This window comes from Gallinula chloropus, assembly GCF_964237585.1.
Source record: "Gallinula chloropus genome assembly, chromosome: 3".
Lineage (NCBI taxonomy): Eukaryota > Metazoa > Chordata > Aves > Gruiformes > Rallidae > Gallinula > Gallinula chloropus.
The window spans coordinates 52,949,717-52,974,980 of record NC_140087.1 but is presented as its reverse complement, the minus strand read 5'-3'; the positions used below and the strand labels follow the sequence as shown (position 1 = coordinate 52,974,980).

Below are 25,264 nucleotides of genomic sequence, written 5' to 3'. Positions count from 1 at the left end.
GAACTTGAAGGACATTCATGACAAATACAAATGTTTCTTAATATTTTAAAACTTCAATTTTCATTAAATACTTGTTTTTCAAGCAAGAATTTCAGAAAGATACATTCATCGACTTGTATTAGGACAGATAATGCCAGGAGGAAAAAATAAACATTACTTTAATATTTGAGGAATTATTTGATTCCTTGGTCACCTGATTAAAATCAAGTATTTTGGTTTTAGATTCTGACAACTGTACTACTACTTTTATCTCAGCAGTTATAGCCAGACTTCAAATCTCCTTAAAAATCTAAAGCTTGAATAATCCTGTCAGATCTTATATGATAATTTGCTAATGGAAATAAGGAAGACATACATGAGGAAAAAAAACTTACTGGAGAAAAGCAGAGGACAACGTGCAAGTTCTTCTTTGCCCGAGATAAAAAATATTCATAAAGATTATCAAAGGTAGGAGGACACCGGGGCTTCTCTTTTTTCATCACACCTATTAATCCTTGGGTCATTTCATCCAATTCATCCCGAGCAAACAAATTGGAAATCTTTTTATAAATGTAAAATAGATAAGAAAATAAATTGCATGACTGAAATTATTATAGAGTTTACAAACTTTTTTCTCTTTACATCTGCATCTCTCTCTACTCATAGTTTTGACAGATGTAACCCCAAAATCTTCCCTGATTTAGACTTCATGAAAGTGCATTAAAAACTGGGCAGTCTAACTCCAGAAGAGTACAGATCTTGACTAGCCAGCAAAAACTCATTCAATAAAGGCTACTTATATACCCATCACAGCTCATCTTTTCCTGTTTTACATTGACAGTGATAAAGGAACTCCACACCAAGAGCACTCCTTATTTTAAAAGTTAAAAATATTTTAGAGTTAATAATTATTTTTTCTACAATTATCAAAAGAAATAGAACAAGTCCCAGTTTACTATCATAAGACTCTCACCTCCCCTGAAGACAGCAGATTATTAATATATTCCAAAAATGACTCCTCTTTTATTTCATTATCAGTGAAAATAAAAGTGATGCCTTGTCCTTCTAGTCCAGCTGTTCTATACAAGAATTTTAAATCATCTGCAAAATTGCTTATATTATAGGCTCTAGGATGAATGACAAACATTACCTGTTAATTCAAAACAACTCAGAATACCTCTATTTTCATATACTGTTTTATAAGGGCTAGTGCAGATATCCTTTGTAAACATATATAGTTTTGGCTCAGGAATAGCGAACATATAGTCCAGCTTTACCAGCTCTAATTTTATCCAGGGTTGTATAGAAACCAGATAAGAATTTATTGCTTCCACATTTGTAAGTGGTGACAAAATGAAAAAAAAACAAAAACCAACCCAAACAAGAAAGGATGTTAAAAACATAAAATTATTACTCTGTAAAGAGTAAGAAGTAGTATAAATTTGATTTATATATTTTTTTGCATTTCTTACCTGGTTAAAGTGATCTGAAATATTTTGTAACCAGCAATAAAGGAGGCCAACCTTGAAAGACTTTGCTTTCCAGAACCACCGACACCAACAAGTAAAGCATTTCCGTACGCTGTTCGAATTATCCGAGAAATCTATATAGGGAAAAAAATTGAAGGAAAAAAACCCACCTCATTAATAATTTAAATTAATAATTAATTAGAAAAATTTAAAATCTGTTATACGCTACAATTTACTAGGTAAAAATGTAAGGATTATTAAAAGGGATATTTGCAGAAAAAAATTTCTCTCAAAAGAAAACTTGTACATTCTGTAGGAAGTTTTTCTACCTAATGAGAAAACTGCACATAGGACTATAGGATGGTTGTAAACAGAAATTCGTAGGATTTAAATAAAGGGAGAGATATTTTCAGCTCCATTTTATGGTGAAGGCATCATCTTGAATGTGTTAAAAATATAAATAGGACAATACATGCTACATTCCTAAGAGTCTGAAAGAATTGGACACATTTAAACTATCCTTTAGTGTTACATTCCATTTATCTACCTTCAGTGTTTCCTTTGAGATAGTTTTCTTAACAAGTCTCCCAGATATGAGAGTTGGTTTACAAATTTACTGTTACTGCTTTTAGACACAGCTCCTGCATATACATCCCGTCTTCCTCAGTTTTATTATGTTAGTGCATTATTACTTTTAAGATACTACAGTTTGCTTTGCTCCTCAGTTACAATATGCAAAAGATTTTCATCCACGTCAAATCTTTGACTTCTATTAATTTTTCCGTCAAGGGTATTTTGGGTTTATGCACAGTTCCCTCTGAGCCTATCTACATAACTATATTAAAATAGAAATCTAAATGTGTCATTATGAGAGTGACTAAATTGATTGTCACCACAGTGACACAGCAGGGCTCCATTCTAATATCTAACTGCATATCCTAGATATTCTGGTTAAAATTTGCCAACAGCAACTGAATATTTGAGACTTTAAAGGTCTTCTGAAATTCTCCTCGCATCACATGAGCTATATTTAAAAATAAAATTATTTTCTTCTGTTTAAATGCAAAACAGATAAAATCATTTACTTCACTTGAGGGCAACTAGAAACGAACCAAATATCTACTTCTGCTTTGGTTTTACTGTGTCCTCTATGTGCCTTCCAGTAAAGGCCTCATTAGGTTAAAGTAATTCCTGAGATAACTAACACAACTTCTTAAAACCTAAGGCACAGGGCTTCCAACAAGTATCTTGCTTAGCCTTTGGGGGTTTAACAGGTAGAATAGCTGTAGGTCTTCCCAAGTTCTGGAAAATGACTAGACAAAGATGGTAAATAAGTTTGAGGATAACAGGAGATTTTCAGAATGCAACCTCTAAGCTTAGCTTGATCTGTTGCAACAGTTAAACTTAAAAAAGTAACTCCAAACCTTAATAAGATGTGTCATTGCATCCTTGAAAAACACCAAATCAAGAAATGATCCTCTTATACATTCATTGTATTGACTCTGATACATTTGCAATTTTTCACAAAGAAATTCAAAGCTTGGAATCTGGGGAAAAATGAAAAATATCAGCAACAATATTAGGTGGCCCTTCAGAATTTAAAACTGCACTGACATTTTATACAAACTTGAGTTCATGTATTGGTCATGTGCAATTAGATTATTTTGTTAATTCACTGTGGAGATTGTAATTGTGTTTAAAAAGAAATTTTCTGTTAATAGTGGGGGGAAAAAAGGAGTAAGGAAAATATGAATTAATTAAGTGCATTTATATGGCAATATTAATTTCAATATCACTGAAGTGATTTATTGTATCATAACAATAGAAATCTAGATATATCTTCACAAAAAATGTGGTAGGTATGAGTTCATCAACATAGCATACTCAATACTTTAAAGAAAACTTTGATTCATAGTATTTTAGGTGTAAAATGAAATACCTCTTCATAAATTTTTGGTGGTTCAAACACAAAATCTTCTGGTTCATCACCAGTAGGTTCAGGCATCTCCCGTAAAAAATCTACGAAATATGGTTCAACTTGGACAACTTCTGTTATGCCTGTATCCACATATTCCTCAATTGCTTTAGTAATAGTTTTATCAAACCAGGCTGTATCATCAGGAGTAATAAATCTAAAAATCATAGATTAGTACATTTTTTTAAAAAGTTACTTCTAATTATATAAGGAGAAGCATTTAATTAACTGCTAAGAAAGCCTTGCAACATTTCAAACAAAAATACATATTAGGCAATATGTATTCGAGACTAGTCACAGAAATGGATTAGGCAATAGTCACAGCAATGAAATGTTTCTATAAAGTATAACAGCTATTCACATAAAACATAAAAAACAGCAACAACTTGACTTTCTATCTTTCTCCTAGAAATGAGCAATGACAGACCATTTAGTTTCTCAAATGAAAAAAGGATGAAAAAGGTTGAACGATTTCCCAAATAGCCACGGCTAAGTGACCTTTATCATCTTTCAAACCTGCAGCAGAATAGCATAATTTATGTTATTACAGTACCACCTATGAAACTGCAACAAGATAAGAAATAGTGAAAGGAGGATAGTATGTCACTGCAACCTGACTTGATTCTCAATAATTAACTGGAGGGGCATACAGAGGGGGAGGAAGAGGAGTAATGCAGTTGGGCATAAAATAAAGTCTGCTAAAACAAATACTAGTGACTACATTTCACTGTTTAAACAAAGTTTCTCCTATTGCTAGGATCAAGATGGCTTTAATGCAGATCAAGATTTTTGACTACTGTGATTATCTGTGGCTGTGATTATCTGAGAAGTAATCATCTTAAAACATAAATTCAATTTTAGACTTCCACAACCATGTTGAATTCTGATCATGGCAGGTAAGTCCTAAACACTTACCAATTCAAAACCTTCAGATCTAATTAAAAGCAAGTGCAATATAATATGCCTTCTCTTGTCCATGGGAAAACATTTTTAGACCTTTCACTTTGTGACAGCTTTATAAAGTAATGCAGTGTAATAAAATAAGCATACATTTTTTTAAAAGTCAACATCTAACTTCAATGCTTTAATTATACAGTATTAATTTTATAAATTTCATTTATAAAAATTATGCCCTTCATCACAACATCAGAACAAACAGGAATTATATTAAGGAAATCCCACAGCAGTAGCAACTGTATGGGAAGTGTTTACTGGCAGCTACAGTACTACACCTAGTACTTCACAAGAAATTGAAACACTGGAAGTACAAAAATAATGCCCAATCTCTTAACACTTACAACTCAACTGTATCTGTTTTATGAATATTTTTAAAAAAATTTAGAGAAGACGCATCATTTTTTAACCATAGGCATGTGATACTTCTTTCTGTGAGGTCAAAACAATTTTAAATTATTCTCTGTGCATCAATTTAGGACACTGTAAAAATCCTCTTTTTTACAGAGGAGCTGTCTGGGTGTAGCCAAAGACAAGTAAAAAGAATGAAAATTACTGTAGGTTAGAACATAAAATATACATATATTTTGGACTTCTCCATCCAGTTACTAGTCTAATCTATGAGTATGCAACAGGACATTTGTTGAGATAATACCCCACTGCAGGCTGCATGTAAAATAAGACAATTTTTTTTTCATATTGGCCTAACAAGATTTATCATATTAAAATGTTTAATGGATGAATGAGCATAAATGAAATAAATGGCCAAACCTACTAAATATGAAATCCTATAGTAATCATACCTGTCAGCAATTACTCTGGTACATTCATGTTTAAAAAGTCTTAGAAGGACGGTGCTGCTGTTGCATTCTTCTGCCTTCATAGTTAACATTCCTTGCCAAATTCTAGAAAGGTCTCGAAGATTGAAGATGTAGTGGAATTTAGATGGTGTCGGCAGCATCTTTGCCTAAAGAAAAATATTGCTAATATTCAAAAATCAGGAACATTTAGAAGTAATAAAGAATAATATAAATAATTTTAATTAACAACATAAAATATTAAAAACCCCCTAATTTTCACACATAAATCTGTGAGCAAAGTCTTTCTAAGAAGTCATCAAAAGTATCTCATTTATTTGGAAGCAGGATCTAGCACTAAATATAAACGCTCAACTTTAATAACATACAAGTTTTTCATATGTTGCCCTGGTCTTTATAAATTAAAAATATAAATTATAAAAGATTTTCACTCCCTGTTCCTTAGCCAGAGTGAATAAAGCTTTGGGTAACATGAATAAAACTACAGGAATATTCATTAATCTGACTTGCATGCTGAAATCTGGTATTTCCTAGATTGTACCTCTGAAAGATTTTTAGCCCATCATTTTCCTGGTTTTGTTTTTGGTTAGGCTTTACTTTTTCAGGGCGGTGGGGGTGTTTGTTTTGGTTTTTTGTTTCTTTTTCCTCGTATTATAGATACGTTCTTAAAGACTATGTGCCTAAACTACACTAACAGGCACTCTCTTCAGACATGATAAAATTTTCCATGTAATTTATACCTTTGTCCACTGCCACAATATTCTGCTTGTTGGGACCAATTTTTTCACCATATCACATACTTCAGGGTTGAATTCTCTACATGAATTAAAGTATCCACAGCCAATAATACCTAAAAAGATAAAATGCGATATCCCATTGATCACAAGTTGTAGGATATAATAAGGTTATGAGCAAGACACAGAAGTACTCATTTAAAAGAGTAACTTGCTTCTAAATTACAGATGAAATATTTTTTTCTGTCTTGTCCATGGCTTTTTGAACTGATGTAGAAACAAGTGGTGGTAACGGCTGACTTTTAACAATATAGCCTATTGACAAAGTTGATGGAATTGAGAACTTTATCAACAGAGGGCTTTTCAGACAGTAGAGATGGAATCATAACCTACACAGTAATAGGAGTGCTCATATTCTTCCACAAAATGCCATTAGTTTCTTATTATTTTGCTTGCCTAAAGTTAGAAAAACAAGCATTTAAGCGGATTAATTTCTCTACCATGGCACTGTTTTTGCTGTAATACAGTTTCAGTTGTTTCACTGGAAGTACTCTGAATTTAGATGATGAAAGTGAGAAAGAGAGCATTTTTATACATCTTAAGTCAATTCTGAAAGAAAAAAATGATACTAAAACTAGAGAAAGAAGTACCAAAAATTTTGTCAATGGATGCATTTGATGGCAGTGTACAATTGAATACACAAAACTGTCTTTTTAAACGCTGGGGAATATCATTGCGGCCTCCTCCAGGATGTATCATTGCTGCTATTAATTGTATATCTACAATTGTAGTGAAGTCTCCAGGTTTATCCAAGCTATACATTCCTTTCATTTCCATCATCTGACGAACGATTTCATTTGTTACCTGTAAGTTTATGCAAATTGCACAAATTAGAAATTCAAACAAGAAAAAAAAAGAAAATATACCCTGATAATTTTATGTCTTCTTTTAACTCTATCACTAATCCCTAGAGAGAGGTTTTCACTTGAATCTAAACTCAGATTAAACTATGTTCCTTAGTCATATTGGAGATCTTGATTGATGTGATTTTATACAGCAAGAAATTTCTATTAGACCCATAACACCATATAATATTGACAAAATATGTTTGTATTCCTTTTCACTAAATAAAAGTAAGTCAATAAACTGGGAAAAAAAATAAAACTGTTTTGTTACATATTTTGCTGATGGACATTCAGCTCCAGATGTTCAAATTACACTTTTCACTTCTCCCTCTGGCCCTTCTTTTTTGAAACAGAAAGTTGTTTATTCTGAAAAGGTTATTCACTCCAAATTCCACTCTACAGAACCTGTATGGATCAGGAGGCACCAGACTTTACCCCCTTAGCAACTGCTCCAATGATATCCAGTAAGCCTTATGTGCTCATATACCCTAACAAAGCCATATGATTTGCAGCAGAGAACCAATCACAAGTGATCATCCATTAAGAAAATATTTCAGCAGTGTCTTGGGGCTGTAGTTGAAGGCTTAGTGGAGATCCTTCCATAGTTGAGATACCTCCATATATTGAACACTGTCTGGGAATGTGAGGGCTTTTCAACAAATGCAACCACCTACATTCTAGACTACGGTCAAGCAGCTCAGTTATTCAATGTTAGTTGCAATTTTTTTTAAAAAAATAAAGTTCTCTCAAAGGAGAGGAAATTATGCAAACCAAAGAATTGAATTTAGGTAGACAGGTCAGGTGACATTTCGGAGACACTAAAACCATGTTTGCTTTCAATTTTGACAAAAACAGCTTTCTAAAGTGAAGAAGGAAGAATTAAGACAGGAAGAAGTGAAGCCAGAGAACCTGAGCATACAAAAGTGCATAGAGGCCCCCGGTTTCTAATTCTCTATTTAGTCTGAACAAATTAAAAAAGTAATGGTAAACATACTTGGCCTTTATGTTAGAACAGACATTCTAGAAGACCTAGTATCTGGGCTGAAAATACTTCAGACCTACTATAGGAATGAACTGAGACATACTTTTGTCTGATTTTACATCTGCACAGGCTTATGAATCTACAACCAAGTTGCCGATGGGCTCATCAAAACCTAAAAATCTTTAATCCAGTTTGCAAGTCAATGTGTTCTCCTTGAATTCAGACACAGCTTTTATTACTTTCTCAAAAGTATCATGCTTTCAGTTTGCAGAAAGCTTGTATATTGGTGCTCTCAGATTAGCCTGTCTTGAACTTTTTAATATTGTACTTTAGTACAGTGATGCTTTTTATTTAGTCTTACAAAAACATGAGGAAGTGAACATAATGTAAGAAACGATACCGTTATGCTGCATGTCTCATCAGTAAATCTAATTTTCTCTTTTCCTTATGTCAGCGTGCCATAATTGGAAAGCATTTCAAATAATTAACAAACAAGTAAAATACTAAGGTAGTCTTCTGATTCCCATGTATACAAAAAGTAAAGTGCAACAATACATGAATTAAGTCATACTTGTTAAAAATGACTTTACCTGATCTCCCCATTCATTGATAAATGGCATGTTGATATCATCAATAAAAACAGTCATTTTTCTGCCTCCAGGAGGTCCGTAAGTACTTGCAATGCGTTTGTCCACATAACTCTCTATTGTCCTCTGAAAATTAAATAAAGTTCTTGTTTTGCATCTAAAGCAACAATATTTAAAATGTATTGTTATAAAACCCCAAACTTGTTACTTATTGCTGTTTGTAGCAGCACTCATCCAGTGATTTCTTCTTTTTGATAGTAGTTTCATCTTTGATTCATCATTAGAGAACCTTGTTATTCTGTTCATCCCATTCATTCCTATGCAATTCCCCAGATTTAGGTCTATGCCCTACAACCCACCTATGGACACTAGAGCTTTATGAAAGTTTTCAAAATTGTAAATTATTATTTCATTATCAACATTGAAGCCATATCTTGAAGTCACCAAACTAAAATGTCATTAATTTTAGTATGACACATTATCTTTGGATGAAATAATACATCTTCTTGTGTATTGTATTTCAGGCTTCAAACATGTCAAAATTAATGCAAGAGAAACTGCTAAGAGAAAAGAAAGAGGTCAGAAGCTATGAATCGTGTTCCTTTTAATCCAGAAGTTCACAAATCAGTAAGAGAGGGAAGAGAGCACACACAATTTGAGAAATGAAGAATTAATCAAAATTGTATTCATTATGAGCAAGCTAAAACATTAGCAAGCAGAAATAGTATTTTCATTATCTACAGCATAACTTTTATAAATATTAGATTTATTTAGAAAGGCATTTAGAATAGCTCTGGAGAAGAATGGTATCTGATTTCAGAGCAATTGTCATGCACCATATGAAAATTATCATTGCTTTGAATTTCCCACCACTAAGGTAAATTGTTTTACATCTCAGTACAACTGCAGACCATATAGAGGCAACTTGGGTTTCTTTTACAATGATTTCCCAGATGTCTTGTAAGCTAAGTAATGCCATATTTTAACATTTTGGTGGCAATAATCTTTTAAGACTTAGTTTTGAATTAAATAAGGAGCAGGATGCAATAAACTAATATGACAATTATGATATATAGTTAAAATATCTTCAAACTTGCACAGCTCTAGTCTTTCTAAAAGTACTTGGAACATAAACAGTGGCAGAAGAAATAACTTATAAGTAAATGTTTTTCTTCGTCAAACAATGGTTTTTGTTTTAGAAGCATAAATATCCTATGTGAGTAATGTGGGAAGCACTGTGGGAAGCACTGTCTTACAGATAGAATTATTAATAGCATTTTTGAACCAGAAAACAGGTACAAGCTTTGTCCAATGTTTTCGTCCCGTTTTTCACCAAAGAAAATAATTGGCTGAGTGTTTGAAGATAAACACTTCTAGCATGATGTCAGCATTAATGTGTCATTTTGGAGATAAGTAATTAAGGTAAAAAGATAAATTACTAAGAAAGTGATTACATAAGAAATTAAGAGCTTTCCAGTATATCTAACACATCTAAAATAATCCAGTCTTTCAAATATCCTCAAAATGACTCAAAAAAAAAAAACCCCAAAACTAGTTTGAGTGTGGCTCTTTCAAGTGTTTAGAAGCATTTCAACTTTCTCTATGACATCGCTACCCTGGAGATCAGCAGAGTGAGGTACGTGTTCATCCAGCTAGCTGAAAAGAAAGAGCACATCATCTGAGGTAATACAGGACCAGAGCAGAGATAAGACGTAGTAAGACCCTTTCACAGATGCTCTGTACCAGAGACAAAGAACTCTGGGGTTTTTTTTCAAGACAATAACATTCTAGGGACCCATAATACACTATGTAAAGGACACTAAGACAGAGGAACTGACTATTCAATTAATCTTGCATGCATGAAAGGATGCCTGCCTTATTTTGTCTCAGTTTGATATAAACCATGGCCAGAGATCTTATGCATAACAGAAAAGCTCAGCAGATATTCTGCAAGTCTGCAATTTAAAAACAGATGTTTAGGCCATTATTTTTCACCATTTTATTAAAAAGAAAAACCCGCTTGACCTGCTCCATGAGCAGACCTTCCAATCAAGAAAAATTTCAAGATGATTACTTTATCTTATGGGCAGATTGATTGGCTGTGAATTCATTGCTTTGAAGAGGTAGTGAAGCCAATTCAACTACAGGGTCAAAACATAGCAACTTAGTACCATTGAATCATACCACTGTGATATAAATCATCTTTTCAGTCACTTGGAAAAAAATATTCTTAGTATTTGTTTCTATTTATATGGATTTTTAGCAGTTATATCGGGAAAAGGGAAATTTCTACAAAGTTGTGATGCTAGAGGCCCTTGAAGATTCCATTTCTGATGCTGTAGTCACTCCTGAGCTGCAGAAAAAGAATCAGCAGAAAAAATGAAGTATAACCAAATATTTTCATGAATCTAAAACGAAAAGGTCTTCAGCAAAAAATGGATTCTTTGTATTCTGTAATGCAAAAGCAGACAGCAGTTATGTATATATGTAACTCTGTGTGAGTAACTATATTTTATTCTGATTTGCAAAAATTATTTTTATAGATCCTTTAGAAAGTAAGTGATATGCAAGTATTGATTAAAATCTGTTTTTTTACCTGAAACATAAATGGTTCTGTGGCAGATGAAAAGTTCACACATTTTGACAAATGCTCTTCTGGATCATATTTCTTCATATATGCCTTAATCATGACTGTCTTTGCAGTTCCTTGTTCTCCTGTGAGCAAAACAGCCTGTAACAAATATTTATGTCACATTAGTATCAAAACTTATAGTTAAATATACAGAACAGAATTGTTAGAGAAAGGGATGTTTTCTGTGTCTACTTTTGAATGATATATTATTCTGGAAGGTATTTCCCGTGCCTTCATATGCAGTGACGTAGTACATGTACTCAGCTTCTCCAAGACATAATATTTAGTCAAAAGAGAAAGGATGATCTGAGAATGTACTGCAAGTTTTTCTTACCATTGGCTAACTCATTCCACTTTCTAACACACATACTGCAGCAGTGTCTTGCAGTGGATGACTCTAAGGAGGCTTTTTTTATAATGGAAAGTAGTCTCTGGCATGTAACAATATATAGCATTTCTACTATATGCTTTCATGACTCATGCTGGTGACAGAAGGATAGTTCCTTCTTCCCAACACTGTCCTTAAAGCAACAATATAGTATAGACTATATTTAGCTGTATTCCCTCACAAGCATATTAGTAAAAGAGATACTCTAAAGGTCTGAAGAGACATGGTGTTGTGGTAATTACAAGAAAGAGTAACAGATACCAAACTGTGTACAGAAATCTTAAAATGATCCACAAATATTTCCAGCTTTGTGAATAAGGAAGGAAACAATTAGATGGATAAAGAGAGTGGCTTGCCACCTGTTGAAACCTCTTACATTTCCATTTATTGTCTAAAATATCCAATTCAATATTTTTCTCTAAACTGAATGTGTGAGGAGATATATAACCTTGAATGCAGTGAGATAGGCCAGTGAAACTGGTAGGAGTGGAAGCAATTTAACAGTGAAATCCTGTAACATCCATGGAGAATAAGAAAAAAAATGCTTTTTTTTCAGAATACTTTTTAACAAGATGATTTCTGTTGCATAGGACTTTTAAATCAGTTAGGATATCAATTTTTGACAAAACAGACTTTGGCCAAGATCAGGAAATCTTAGATTTTTTCCCAAAATTTGTTTCTCCTAACTGATTATTTTATTATTGGAAACAAACTCCCTTTTAATGAGAACATAGGTAGTCTGTCTCCTTATCAGTGGAGTACGCTGTTGGATTTAAACTCTTATAAAAAATATTTTATAAAAATAATATTGTAAACATTTTGCCCTCACACAGAAATAAGCACAGAGGTTCATGTTAAGAAAACAAAAGCAGAGCCATCTGTAAATAATGATGCAGCTGGCAAGCAATGACTAGAAACAGAAAATATGAAGAATGATTACAACTCCCAGTTACTTTTTATTGTAGGCATGTACTTAAAGAAGTAATCCTGTACTTACTTTCTGTTGTTTTGCAATTGTGTTTATCAAAAACTGAGTTCTTGTGTTGTCAACATTTGGAACCAGAATAGATGCATAGTCTGGGACACTATCTGTTGGATAAACATATTCCTGAACTCTCTTACTCCAGTGCTCCCAGTCACCTGAAGTGACAAAGAAAGAGGAAAATACCTCAAAATATTTTCATAGTGCTCAACATTTTAAGTACAAAATTAAACAATCCCAGATGAAGCACCATAAAGTATAATAAGGGATTAATTTTCTCAAATCTAGCTAAAACTCATCTAACTGAGGACATACTGAGTCATGACCTCTAATTAGTCTACAATCCTATTAAATATATTCATATTTATTAAATATATATATAGCTATCTAAAACACCCAAAAAATTTATCTAGATACTCATTCATTCCCACAATGCTGGTGAAAAATTACAGAACATCAGAACATAGATTATGTATGTGTACACTAAATCAACAATTCTGGTGAAAAAAAATCATCTGAATTTGGATAAAAGAGAAATAGATGTATTTGTGTTCTAACATTCCCTGAAAGAACAGTATATTCTTTCTGAAATTGTGTTATTTATTAATTCCTTGTGAAAAAGATCACACTATTCAAAATATCAATAGTCACAATATTCAATATATCATAATATTCTTAGAGTTTTGTAAACACTAAGATGTATTAATGATTATCAGACATAAACAAGTGGAATAAAAAACCAGAATAATTTAAAATGAAAATTATTATGTATGAGAAAATGAAATATAAAATTAATATTAACTTAGGCTAAACCAGCCTAAGCATAAATTAATTAAAATTAGTAGACAGGTTAAATTAATAGAAAATAAATATGTAAGAATGAGATTAAAACCAGAAGGAATAAGAGAGTGTTGCTGATGCATACTCTATCCCTAGTTACTGCCTTCTCATATCTGCAAAGGCACTTACAAACAGAATCTGTGTTGCTACTATACTGTCATCAAAAATCTCTGCTATATAATAAGGACTAAAGGAATAATTTTAAATTTCAAAGATGCTATTTTCAGGTTTAAAATGCCAGTATAAAAAAGAATGTTAGTGCTTTTTCTTACCATAATCGGTAACAAAAAACTCATACATCGTTTGACTGCTGCCAGGGGGGATTTCTGGTAAGTCTAATTTGTTATCATGAGCTCTAATGAAAGCTTCAAGTTTATCTCTACTGTCCAACTCCAGAAGGGCACCTAAACTCCACATTATTGCAAAGCAGAACACTTTATGCAGATGAAATATAGTTGATAAACCACCTTCTTCCTTTGATGGAATCAAACCCTCCAGGAGATTAATGGACTGAAAATAGTTAAAAACGTTATTCAATAAGAAAAAAAATTGTCTTAATCTTTAATTTTTATACACATATGCACATGCATTATTTAAATGTATTCAAACTTTAAATCATAATTTCTAAAACAATACATTATCGAAGGATAATATAAAATACAGAACTATAAATCCAAAAAAACAGATTAAAGCTATCTTAGATTTTTCAGTTACTTAAATTTTATCATCAACTCTCCTGTCAAACTGCATGTATATAAGAAATGTAATTGAAGGGCTACAGTAACAGCACAACTTTTTAAGGGATTTTAAGATATCTAGTGGGATATTCAGAACTCCAAAAGTAGGTTGAATGTGCCCATTTCTTTCCATCTTTAAGCATGGAAGAATTTTCAGCATCTGTGTAAAGTATTTATCTTAAGAATGGTCAATCCATCTATCACATTAACTTCTATTTTGTACTTAAAGAAAAAAGATCCCATTGTGTATGATTGCTTTACCCTGTTTCTAAGGAACTAGATTACAGAAATCTAGTAACTTGTTATCTACAATTTTGTGATGTCACTCATGAAGCAAGATGTTTGACTTAGGTAACATCACGCATGTTTCCTTTCTATACAGGCAGTGTCAAACAAAATGTTTCAAAATGTTTTTTGTTTAACCCTCATTTAGATCTCAGCATTAATATTCTTTATGCTGTCATGAATGGATCTCAGTGGGAAGTGATGCATTACTATATAGTTCTAATGCAGCCTAAAAGACCTAAATAGTTAGAATACTTTTGATTACTTTTAAAATTCAGTTTAAAAAAAATTTTTATCAGATTAACTACAGTTAGTAATATAAAAATAATGTAGCTTTTCTCTGGAAGACAATCAGTTTATCTAATTATTTCCAGGACAAGCTGTGTTCCAGTTTATCTAAAGAATGTTATCGTGTTCCCATCAAATGCAAGCTCAAGTTCAAAATTTCCCATGTGCTCTGGGTCTTAGCAATATTCTGGGACAAGTTTTTAGAGAAAGGAAACAGAAAATAAAAGTAAAAACTAATTTATAAAACCACAGAAACAGTTACAACAATTCTGATGAAAACTTCAGCTGGTTCAGCATCTCATCTGCCAGAGTGACCAATAGTGAACACTTAAAGAAGAGCAAATCCAAAGGAAAAATTCTCTTAGTTTGTGGTGGTAGTGGGGGTTGCACTTCCTGCTGGCCCTTTCTTCAGCTTCGGGCTTTCTGAACCAAGTACACTTATTATCAGTTGAGTGAGACTCTATGGGTTTTTCCACCCTAAAAATATTGACTGGTCTTGAATCTTCATACACTTTTATCATCTATAACACCCTTTGGCAAGCTGCTCCACAAGTCTGCTATTCATGGCATTGAGCAGTTTGTTTTTACCCTGTGTGAACCCCTTCATGCTTATCTTAACTGAATTTCATTTGCCATTTTATTACCAATTTATTTAGTCTCATAAAGTCTGTCTACAGTTCTTCATGGTTCGCTGTTTTGTCCTTACTACCCTGAATAATTTAGTATCATCAATAAACTTCTTCATCTAAAACTTTTCCAAATTGTTTATGAACATTTTGAACAGCATCAGTCCCAGCAAAAGTACCATAGGATCAATGGTAACTTCTGTCCTTCCTAGGAACTGATACTCTAATCCACATACCCCATCTCCTAATCAATTGTTTATCTAAAAATGAACCTCCCATATTCTGCTATGACTGCTTATCTTCCATGTAAATCCCAGGGGTAAAGAACTTCTAAAATCTTTGTTCCTTCATGCAGACCATATCAATAAGACATCCTTTAGCTACAAATTTATTGATTTTTCCAATAGGCTTGTAAAGCAAGATAAACCTAAACAGAAAGTGTGCTGAATTACCTAAAATAAATTATATTTGTTCACCCAAAGAGAGATGGGCCAGAGGATAGCAAACGGACAAAAGAAAAATAAATAAAAACAGCAGAAAAAAAAACCATGTAGGAACAATACTAGAATAGATACAGTTAGAAAGTCAGTGGAAATTACAAGAAGGACAGCAAAGATGAGATCACTTTTTATATGAAAGCTGTTGTAGATGAAACAGCTTAAATTGTGAATGATAACAGCAGGGAATTTGGTACACATGCATGCATGTGCGAACATCCAAAAGAGAACTTTAAAGGTCACATACAAGTGTATCTGCTAGATGCTGATTCAGGACGGTTGTAAACTTTAACCTAAACATAAGTGGCAAGTCCTGTATCCTAGAATTATTAAAGAGACATAAGACAGAACCACCAGTCAGGAGGCTGAAAAGTTACAGCACTTCTGCATATAGACCACTGATGGCAAAACTGGGATCATAAGGTTCTACAAAAGAGAGGGGGTGTGGAAAAGAAGGGACCCCAAATGGAATGTCTTGAAAAAAAGAAGTGTGGGGGGGAGGGGGCACAGAAAGAAGGTGAAGATCCCAGCTGGAGGAAAGATCAGAGAGGTGCCTGTGGACAAACGCTGGAAGATGCCAAGAAACCTTGTCAAGTAATGCTGCCCAATGCTGGTAGTTGCAAGCAACTGCACAGCACAGAAACCAAGAGGACTTTTTGCCCTACCTTTCCACACCAAGAATTAAATCTTTGATGGGAACAGAAATCATGACTAAGTGAATGTAACACTGGAGAGGGAAAGCAAGTGAGGAAGCGAATCTGTGAAATGATTAAGCAGGGTAAAACCTCTGGTCTCATTGCAAATCCACTAAGGGTTATTTACTCTGTTGCATCCACGAGGGAAACTTACTGGATATTTTAACTCACAGGAATAAGCATGCAATACAGATTAAATCAGGGAAGTATTTTCCTGACCAAGCAGTATGAGTAGAACACTGACTTGGTCACACTTCCTAACAAGCCTGAATCAAAAATAACATAGAAACTTCTAGACCCAGGAAAAATCTTATACCTTACCACAATTTGTTTGGTATTAAAAGAACTGGAATGAGACCACTAGCTTACTCAATATATTCTTCTGAAAACTTACTGAAAATTCCAGTCTACAGAAGACTAGTCTACATATGAAGTAATAAAAGGAAGTTTTCTTCTGCACATCACTAACAATTACTCTTATATTGTCAAAGAAATAAACATTGAGTTTGAGGTTTTCTTTGTTTGGAAACAATCTTTTCAAATTAAATTTTATTGCTATCAAATGTTCTCTTCGCTACTTCTGCACACTTACTACAGTCAGTTATTTCATACAGAATTACACCATATCTGTTTTACCTGCATAACATAGTTACATTCCAGAAGCTCCATTTTCGGATTAAGATTGAGTTTCATGTATGTATATGCTGGTTCAAAGATTCTATCGTACAAACTTTGCAAAACCTCGGCTTCTTGAGAAGAACGTTTTTTCAGCCACGCCTGAAAAACATCCATAATATTTTCCTCTATAAATGTATAACAAGGTAAAGTTAGGAGAAGCCAGGATTGATAGTCTTACTTGCAATATTGGTCTCCAGCTGAGGGCAGAAGAACTGATGTAGACCATACCCATTCGAGAAACAGTTGCTGGAGAGGCGTTCTCAATATTGTGGACCTCAAATAACAGTTTACATGTAGGAGACATAGGAATTCGATCTCCATTTGCTAGAGTGAGAGTCTTGTTATCATCCAAAACTGAATTGAGATTTTCAATCCAGATGGCATCTACAGGACCATCTAAAATCAGAAACACATTTTCACCTGGAAAAATAATCAAAAGAGATATGGTCCATATCACCATGTTGAAAGAGCAAGAAAACAGCCTCTAAAGAGGTAATCTGGAATTTAAGTAAAGTATAAACATATGTTTTCTTTATTGTGTATCTGCTATCACCATGGATGCTCATTGATGTGTAAATTGCATACTTGGTTAAGGAACTACATTTGAAACAATTAGTAGCAAACGAGGACAAAAGCATATCTTTAGAATGCTGAGCATTGGTGGTGAGATTACCTTGTCTGGCTGTCAGATTTACACCACACTAGTCTCTCAGTGCACCTCTTCAGCAGGACAGAGGAACAAAACAAGGTGAAAATGCATGGGGGCTGACAGAGAGGTCACTTACCAACTACTGTCATGGGCAAAACAGACTTGACTTGAGGAAAATGAATTTCTTGCCAACTAACATAGACTTGTATGATGAGAAACAGAGAAAAAACAGTAAAACTTCTTGTCCTCAACTCCCTTTTCTTTCTCCAAACTCAGCTGCTTCCTTCCCAACATATCCTAACTCTGACTCCTTCCCTTCTCCCATGCCCACCTTCTGACCAGCTTGGGGGAGGGTGTGGGGAAAGGAGGAATTTAACATTTATTGCTAAAATAAGGGTTCTTTGAGCAACTAAACAAAAGGCGTTGAATACTCACAGATCCCATTAAATTTAATGCAAACTATGGTTGCTCAATTTTGAAAATCTAATTGTTTTTCTTTTATTTTGAAACATAATATAGATGACAATGCCTAAATTCTGGCTTTGTTTCAAATATATAAAACTTCCAGTAGAGAAAACCTAGACATGTCCAATACAGAAAAATCCAGTTTTCTTTTAAAAAGATTTTAAAAACGCCTCTTGCTAAAAAGGGTACCCTAGAAGAATTAGGAGCTGGACTTGATCTTATGGGTTCCTTCCAATTCAGTATATTCTATGATTCTAAAAATTCCCTTTCTATACTATAACTATTTTGATTTTTTTCAGATATAAATGAATCACTATGAAAAAGGAATTTCAATATTCCAATCCTAAAATAGTGAAATATAAATATGGATATGAAAAACCATGGAAAAATCTCACATTGTTTTAAAGCTAATGCAATTAGTACAAGTAAATTTAAATAATAATTTATCAGCTTCCAAATAAAATATCTGCACTGTAGAACTGAAGTAGCAAGGAAAGTAACAGTTCTTTAATGTAGATACACTACTGAAATAACGAACTGCAACCTTGCCTATATTCCCTGTAGTTTCTCTCAAAGGAACTTCATTACATTTTCAAATTGAAGGTGCTTTTTTCAACATATCATACAAGAGGCATTTTTATAATCCTCCACACAAAGTACTTATTTACCCTTTTTAGTTTTCAGGGTTTTCCTCCACAGTGTAGAAAAGATTCCATCTGTCCAATCATTAGTTGCAGCATCTAGTTTTCCAAACATTTGAGCAGCAGTAATAGCTTTGGGGTTCATACGCATTTCTCTATGAGGTTGGCCGCATTCTGTCAGTGCTCTCATTAATATAGTTATGACCATTGTTTTTCCAGATCCACTAGGTCCAAGTGTCATCAACCCATGGCGAACTAAAGAAGTTTCATACAACTATTAAAAAAAATCAAAATATTCTAAGAACTATATACTTTTGGAAGATTTCTGCTTTCATTTAATACATTTTATATTGAAATTATAGTGATTATAAATGTATGAGACACACAAATGATAAGCTCAGAATTGAAATCAGTATGCGTGTACTGATTTTCAGTGTCTTGTGGAATAGTACATACCTTCACATCCTAATCCAAGCACAATGCAAGTTTACTATAAAACACTTTACAGAACTAAGTTGTGCCTAAATTTTCAAAGCAGCTGAAAACAATTTTACTAGATTTTAAAATGGATTTTCTGCATTATTGGAAAGGAAAAAAGAATGGTAGCATTTACTACAGCTATCACTATAGTGCTAAAATACCTGAGTATACGAAACAAACATAAGGACCACACTTTCCTACAGGACTGTAGATGGGTTTAAGTTCAGGATAGGTTTTTTTTTTCTTTTTTACCTTTTAGAGTTAACTTTAGGCTTGCTATGGAAGTGACAGGGTCTGCCTACACAAGTATCGCTTTTTGGAGCAAATGAAAGGAAAAAAATGGTAGCAGTCCTTCTGGGTGATAGACCACTGTAAGGAAAAGCATATACAGCTGCTTCCTCTGCAAGCCAAATGTATCAGTCCAAAAGGGAGATCTCCAGGTGTCATAAAGCTAGACTAAGTTCAAGTGCACCATGAACATGACAATTTCAAGTTTCTTATTTCCAGTGGAAGATGGAACTTGCAAAGGCACAAGGAATCTTACTACAACCAGCAATATTAAGCTGTGAATAAAATGGTGAATACGACTTAAGCAGGATGGTCAGAAGTCTATTATCCCATGTAAAAATTCTGCTGATCAGAGCGAAGCTGTGTGAAGGACAATATAGATCCAATCTGAAGAAGGTGGAGCAAAACGTTCTGTAAATTAGACAGAGTCTGAGCAGAGCCATAAATATACTTCTAGTCTGATGACAGCAGAGTAGTTAGTCTGCTGCATTCATTGCTTACTCTTCAAAGGATGTGTATAGGGTAGTATGTTGGCATAAAGATCAGAACCGAGTTAACTGTCTTAATAATAATAAATTCAAAGTTAGTTTCAAATATGATTACATGACAGAAATAGAACTGACAGCTACTTAACTGTCATGTTGGAGTACAGGTCCAAAAAGCCATTTAAGCAGCTTTTCCCCTTCATATATGATAACTAAATACTCAATCAATAACACATCATAAAGGTATCCCACACTAAATACAAATGACCAGAATCAAAAATCACAGTTTATTCATTAAATCATTAATTTACTAAACATAATATCTTACAAATGTTCTGAAGTAAAAATAATTTTTTGCAAAACCTTAACAATTTTCTCCCTTTTGCTTTTCAATCAGAACATACTCCAGGTCAAAAGAGCTTGCAACACATGGTAAACAAAACATACTAAAGAAACCTAAAACAAAACTCCTGTCAAGCTGCCAGCACACAGAGTTTGTTTCTCTATTCCTCAAGTGCCAAGAAACAAATGTTATTCATGTCAGAAATAAGCAACCTTTTGTTTTATGTAAACAAAATTGTTCGCAACAACTTTTTGCAACACAGTCTCTCATTCAGACTCTATTTATTTTCTTATTGTTTTAATAAAGCTCTTGCATGCAGGTAACAAGCGGGACACATACTCCACTTAGGTGGGGGGTCTTTCTACAGTATTCAGATGGCTGACGCCCTTCAAGAGGATGCTAGCTGTGAACACTACAGATTGAAACTGAGAGTAGATGAGCTTGTTCACATCATTCAGTCTAGAAAGCCTCCAAATCTCTTTACTACTTTAATCTTTCTTTCACACACGTCTTTGAGAGAAACCATTCTCTTTGTATGCCAGTGTCTTTCTTGTTACTGACTCTATTTCTGGTTGTTTAATTTTATAGCATCTACATGCATGTTCACTTTCATGCCTAATTTTATTATAGGTTTCCATAAAAGTGTTATAGCATACACTAAGAAATATATATGCTCTGTACATCCTCATAATTCAATACAGATAAACTGGATGATTATCCAAGCAGTGCATAGGTTCTCAAAACTTCTGTGAGAAAAAACTTTGTTTACAACAATGTCTGATTAAAATCATCATGAAGACACTTCTTTATTACAGAAACATACTTAAGTCAGAAATACATACCTCTTACATCTTTCTTTGCTCTTATAATGGTCTTTTAGCTTTTTCATCCCATGTAGTAGGAGTTTCCCCCTGGGTCTGTTTCTTCTTACTCTTCCTTTCCTGCTTTGGCTTTCAATATTCCTCACAATTTCTCTTACGCCCTACTGTCCCTACTCTAGTTTAAGAAACTCATGTGCATAAAACCATGTAGGTCCCTTGCTGATTCATTCAGATAACTTAGATGCACTGCTATATCTGGGAAGCAATGAGCTAATAGCATGCTTTCATGTACTTTTTCTTCTGGATATTTTAAAGAAAAAACCCTAAGTCCCTTGAATTGGTTTTCCTTAGTGGGGGCATACATACACCTTTGGTTTTTTCCCATAGTAGAAGCACAGGTCCTTGAGTGAAACTACAAACACAGTGTCAAAAATATTTTGGAAAAAAAAAAGTTTTACCTGAACAAGCTTAAGATTCCATGGTGGATGATTAATTAATCCTGCCTCTTCAACCTGATTCGCTACTGCAGCCTGAAGCTCAGCATAGGTACTACTGTCCAATTGTAACCCCGGAAAGACACCATTAATAAGACTGAGAAATAAAGGTTCATCTTCATCTATCTGAAGCAACAACAACAAAAATTTAAGCATGGTTATACAAAGAACTTTCTCTAAACAAAATATTAATATCTATTTTTAAATAATAAATAGTAGAATATACAGATGTATTTGGAAATACAGGGAGCCAACAGGACAGCTCACTATGAAAATAGCGTTTTGAAAATGTTATCCATGTGCTATGTGAGAAACAAATCCAAAATTTAAAGAAATTTCCCACTGAGTAGACACTGGAATCTCTTTGTGAAACTGATATCTAAAATGAGCATGGATGTGATGTTCTTACATATCTGGAAAGAAATCTTTAACAGTTTAATAGCGGGTACTCGAATTATTCAGTGTACTTATGGTACAGTAGTCGGTCTGTACACAAGTCCATGCACAAAATGTCACTCACAGATAAGCAATTAATAACCTATTTGAACCTTTGCATCCTGAGCACTGTTTCAAAGTCTAATAAACTCTCATTGCTGTTTAATAACATTATCACGTTTCAACTTTTAAAGGATGTCTGAGATTTTTTTCTAATCTACAAAACCCCATGAAACATCTAGTAGACTTGGCTATACATGGTGCTATAATATTGAATTAGATTCTTACCAGCTTAGAAAGATTCATATCTCTTAGCCCCCTCATAACAATGCTTAATTCACTTTCATTTGGCCTGGCCCTCTTTTGAGATCCCAGAGTCCTCAGTACTGAAAGGATATTCCTCAGACCAAAGTCATAATGGACCTAGAGAGTAGGAAAAGGCTTATGCATCAGTAACAGGTTCCCTAGCTTTATTTCATCAGTATATAAAACCTTACTTGCATGTTGTATAGTATAGTAGCCCTGCCTGGAAAAGGTAGCTAAAATAGGAATTGCTACTGTTGTTTAAGAATTATTGTATTAAAAATAAATGAAGGATAATAAGGCTATATACAGGTAAGGGGCCGTGGGGTGTAGGGTTATAAGGTTTTCCTTTTCTAATTTAAATTTAATTGACTTCAGCATTTGTAGTGAAATTATTTAGAAATTATTTTGTAGCCTCTCTATAGCACAAGAGTTCCATTCCAGAACAGGTCTTCCTAACTGAGGCAGCTTAATGCCAAGACTGCAGATCAAAGCAGTGCCATGGGGACAAGGACAACTTAAATCGAACTCATGACATACCTCCTTAAGCTTCCAGTTTCCAGCTGCTTTCCCTAGCTCTAGATAATTCTTACAGAAAAATTACATCACCAGGTTTATTTTTACCTGGGTGCCATGTTTAAGCAGGGAATCTCATGCACTACAAACTGTCATTCTTTAACAATTAAACAAATGTGTATATGACTACTCATACATGAATTAACTTAGTTATTTGTCAAAAAAATTAGAGATTTTAAAAAACTATATTTAAAGTACTAAAATATGTTGTAAAAATTATAAAACTGATGCTGCAAAAACAATCTGCACAAACCAAAGCCTAAGGGGTTGTATGTGTAGATAGAAAGAGAAAGAGGAAGATAATGAAAAACAGTACCTGCTTAGTGAGCTGCTCCTCACAAAGTTTATAAAGAACAAAGAATTTCTGAGACAAGACCACATTATCAATAAATCCATAACTTGCCAGCTTAACTCTTATGATTATCTGAAATAATTTTTTAAAAGAAATTCCATTAGTGTTTCTGAAGATCGGTAAGCAAAGTATTTTTTTATTCCCAGTTCCATCAGTAATTGTACCTGTCTGTCTGGAACCATCATTGCAACACTTCTAAACTGAATTTTGAGATTTTCTGGTAGTTCTTGACGTCCAGCATATCCTGGATTCTATATAAGAAAACAAACTGCATTATTATTTACATCAGTCAAAATCCTTCTTACTATTCAATAAATACAAATTTATGCATAACTAGATCTGCTCAGAGTTAGAACTCTTGTCCATTAATGATTAAAACATGAAGAAAATCCTCAACCATAACTTGATTTCAATAACCTATGTAGAATTTCCAGAGTAATAACTGAATTTCTTTACTGGAACAAGCCAGCAATCAGATTTTTAAGATGTTATGTAATGCAACCTAGTTGGTTGATATCTTCTAGTCTATTCCCAATACAAATAAATTTTTCATTACCATTTTTTAGAAGAGGTGTTTTTTGTAACATATAAACATTTAGTGTCTAGCAAGAGCCAAAGTAAAATATTAACAATTATAGTAATAACAACGGAGGGTAAACAAGTAGTCTGCAGTGAAGAAATACTAGGTTGCCCTTCTCTATTTCTTGTGTCTACAAGGCTACCATTAAAGTATAGAATCTTGCCAAACACAGAATAGTTTGTGTGCTAATCCTACCTTCTGAAGTAAGAATCCTATGAGAAATTGTAACACTTTCAGTGACAGAACTGATTTTAATAATGGCTCAAGAATACAAAAAGAACATTTTGCAATGACACAGTTAAAATATTGCAGTAAAAAAAATCAAACATGAAAACTTTACAACAAAATCATATGCAAGAAAACTAATGATTGAAAACTTTTGACTAATACATTTCTGGAAACTTGCTGCAAACCTGAGGAATAACTCTGACATCAGGTGACATTTAAGGAATTAGAAGCAGTCAAAAGATATTTATGACCTCCTCAGTTATTATTCTGCACTCAGATATGCAGATGAAGATTTTAATTTCCCATAAAGACATCTTGGATTGCCATCTGCTTTAGCATTAGGAAATGCACACTAGAAAATTCCCTGCGCATGAAAGCCTCACAAACCAGTACGGCAACAAGACATTATACTCTGAAAATTAATCCTCTAAATCCAGGAGTTTGTGTTTCTCCCTTGGGTAGTAACTTGTTTAAAATATGTAGCGCCTTGCATGTTAGTTTTGCACAGATTATCCATTCAGTGCTGTCCACCTGACTTTGATCTGTATGCATTGCAAGTCTTTTTGACAAGTAGTCAGTAAGAATGGGAACAATGTATCTCAGCTACCCATAAAAACTACATGATAGAAGCGGCACAATTCTGCCACAGTGCAGGCTCTAATTCCAAGATTGATTCACAAAGCAGAAAGGGCCCGTCCACCCTAGAAGGCCAAAAGTAAACATCCACCATTGTATTTACCAGGATTTGTATTGATAAATCAAAGGATCTGATAATTTTCCCCACACATTTTGCAAGGACCTGGTCTTACCACAGCACACAGAGACTAATTTGAGAATCGTCATACTTCTCTTCTGTAAATCAGCATGAAGAATTCTTTTTAGATATCTAAAGTACTCATTAGACAACACAAATGCCTTTGAAAAATGTCTGTCTTGTACCTCCTGCTTTAAGTGAACATTATTTTTTAATTCCTACAGTATCTTTCTCAATAACACTATTAAAACATTTCAAGTTAAAGTAGTAAAGCATATTAGTGTTACCAGTCCTCTTAGTGAGTACAGAGAATTCTGGA

The 25,264-nt window shown here is 33.7% G+C and overlaps 1 protein-coding gene across 1 annotated transcript in view; it reads right to left on the bottom strand.

Moving 5' to 3' along the window:
- The window catches only part of DNAH8 (dynein axonemal heavy chain 8), a gene marked incomplete at its 3' end in the record, with an annotated part of 121,592 nt that overhangs the window by 44,575 nt on the left and 51,753 nt on the right, over positions 1–25,264 (bottom strand). Inside the window, exons 40-58 of the mRNA XM_084261088.1 lie at positions 23,548–23,634; positions 23,348–23,455; positions 22,441–22,575; positions 21,682–21,843; positions 18,834–19,080; positions 17,230–17,471; positions 17,010–17,150; positions 13,518–13,755; positions 12,421–12,563; positions 11,000–11,134; positions 8,407–8,529; positions 6,580–6,793; positions 5,936–6,045; positions 5,181–5,344; positions 3,388–3,580; positions 2,873–2,995; positions 1,452–1,582; positions 953–1,106; positions 375–539 (exon numbers count right to left, since the gene is read on the bottom strand). Coding sequence (XP_084117214.1) covers positions 375–539; positions 953–1,106; positions 1,452–1,582; positions 2,873–2,995; positions 3,388–3,580; positions 5,181–5,344; positions 5,936–6,045; positions 6,580–6,793; positions 8,407–8,529; positions 11,000–11,134; positions 12,421–12,563; positions 13,518–13,755; positions 17,010–17,150; positions 17,230–17,471; positions 18,834–19,080; positions 21,682–21,843; positions 22,441–22,575; positions 23,348–23,455; positions 23,548–23,634 — 3,015 coding nt within the window. The remainder of the gene's footprint in view (positions 1–374; positions 540–952; positions 1,107–1,451; positions 1,583–2,872; positions 2,996–3,387; positions 3,581–5,180; positions 5,345–5,935; positions 6,046–6,579; positions 6,794–8,406; positions 8,530–10,999; positions 11,135–12,420; positions 12,564–13,517; positions 13,756–17,009; positions 17,151–17,229; positions 17,472–18,833; positions 19,081–21,681; positions 21,844–22,440; positions 22,576–23,347; positions 23,456–23,547; positions 23,635–25,264) is intronic.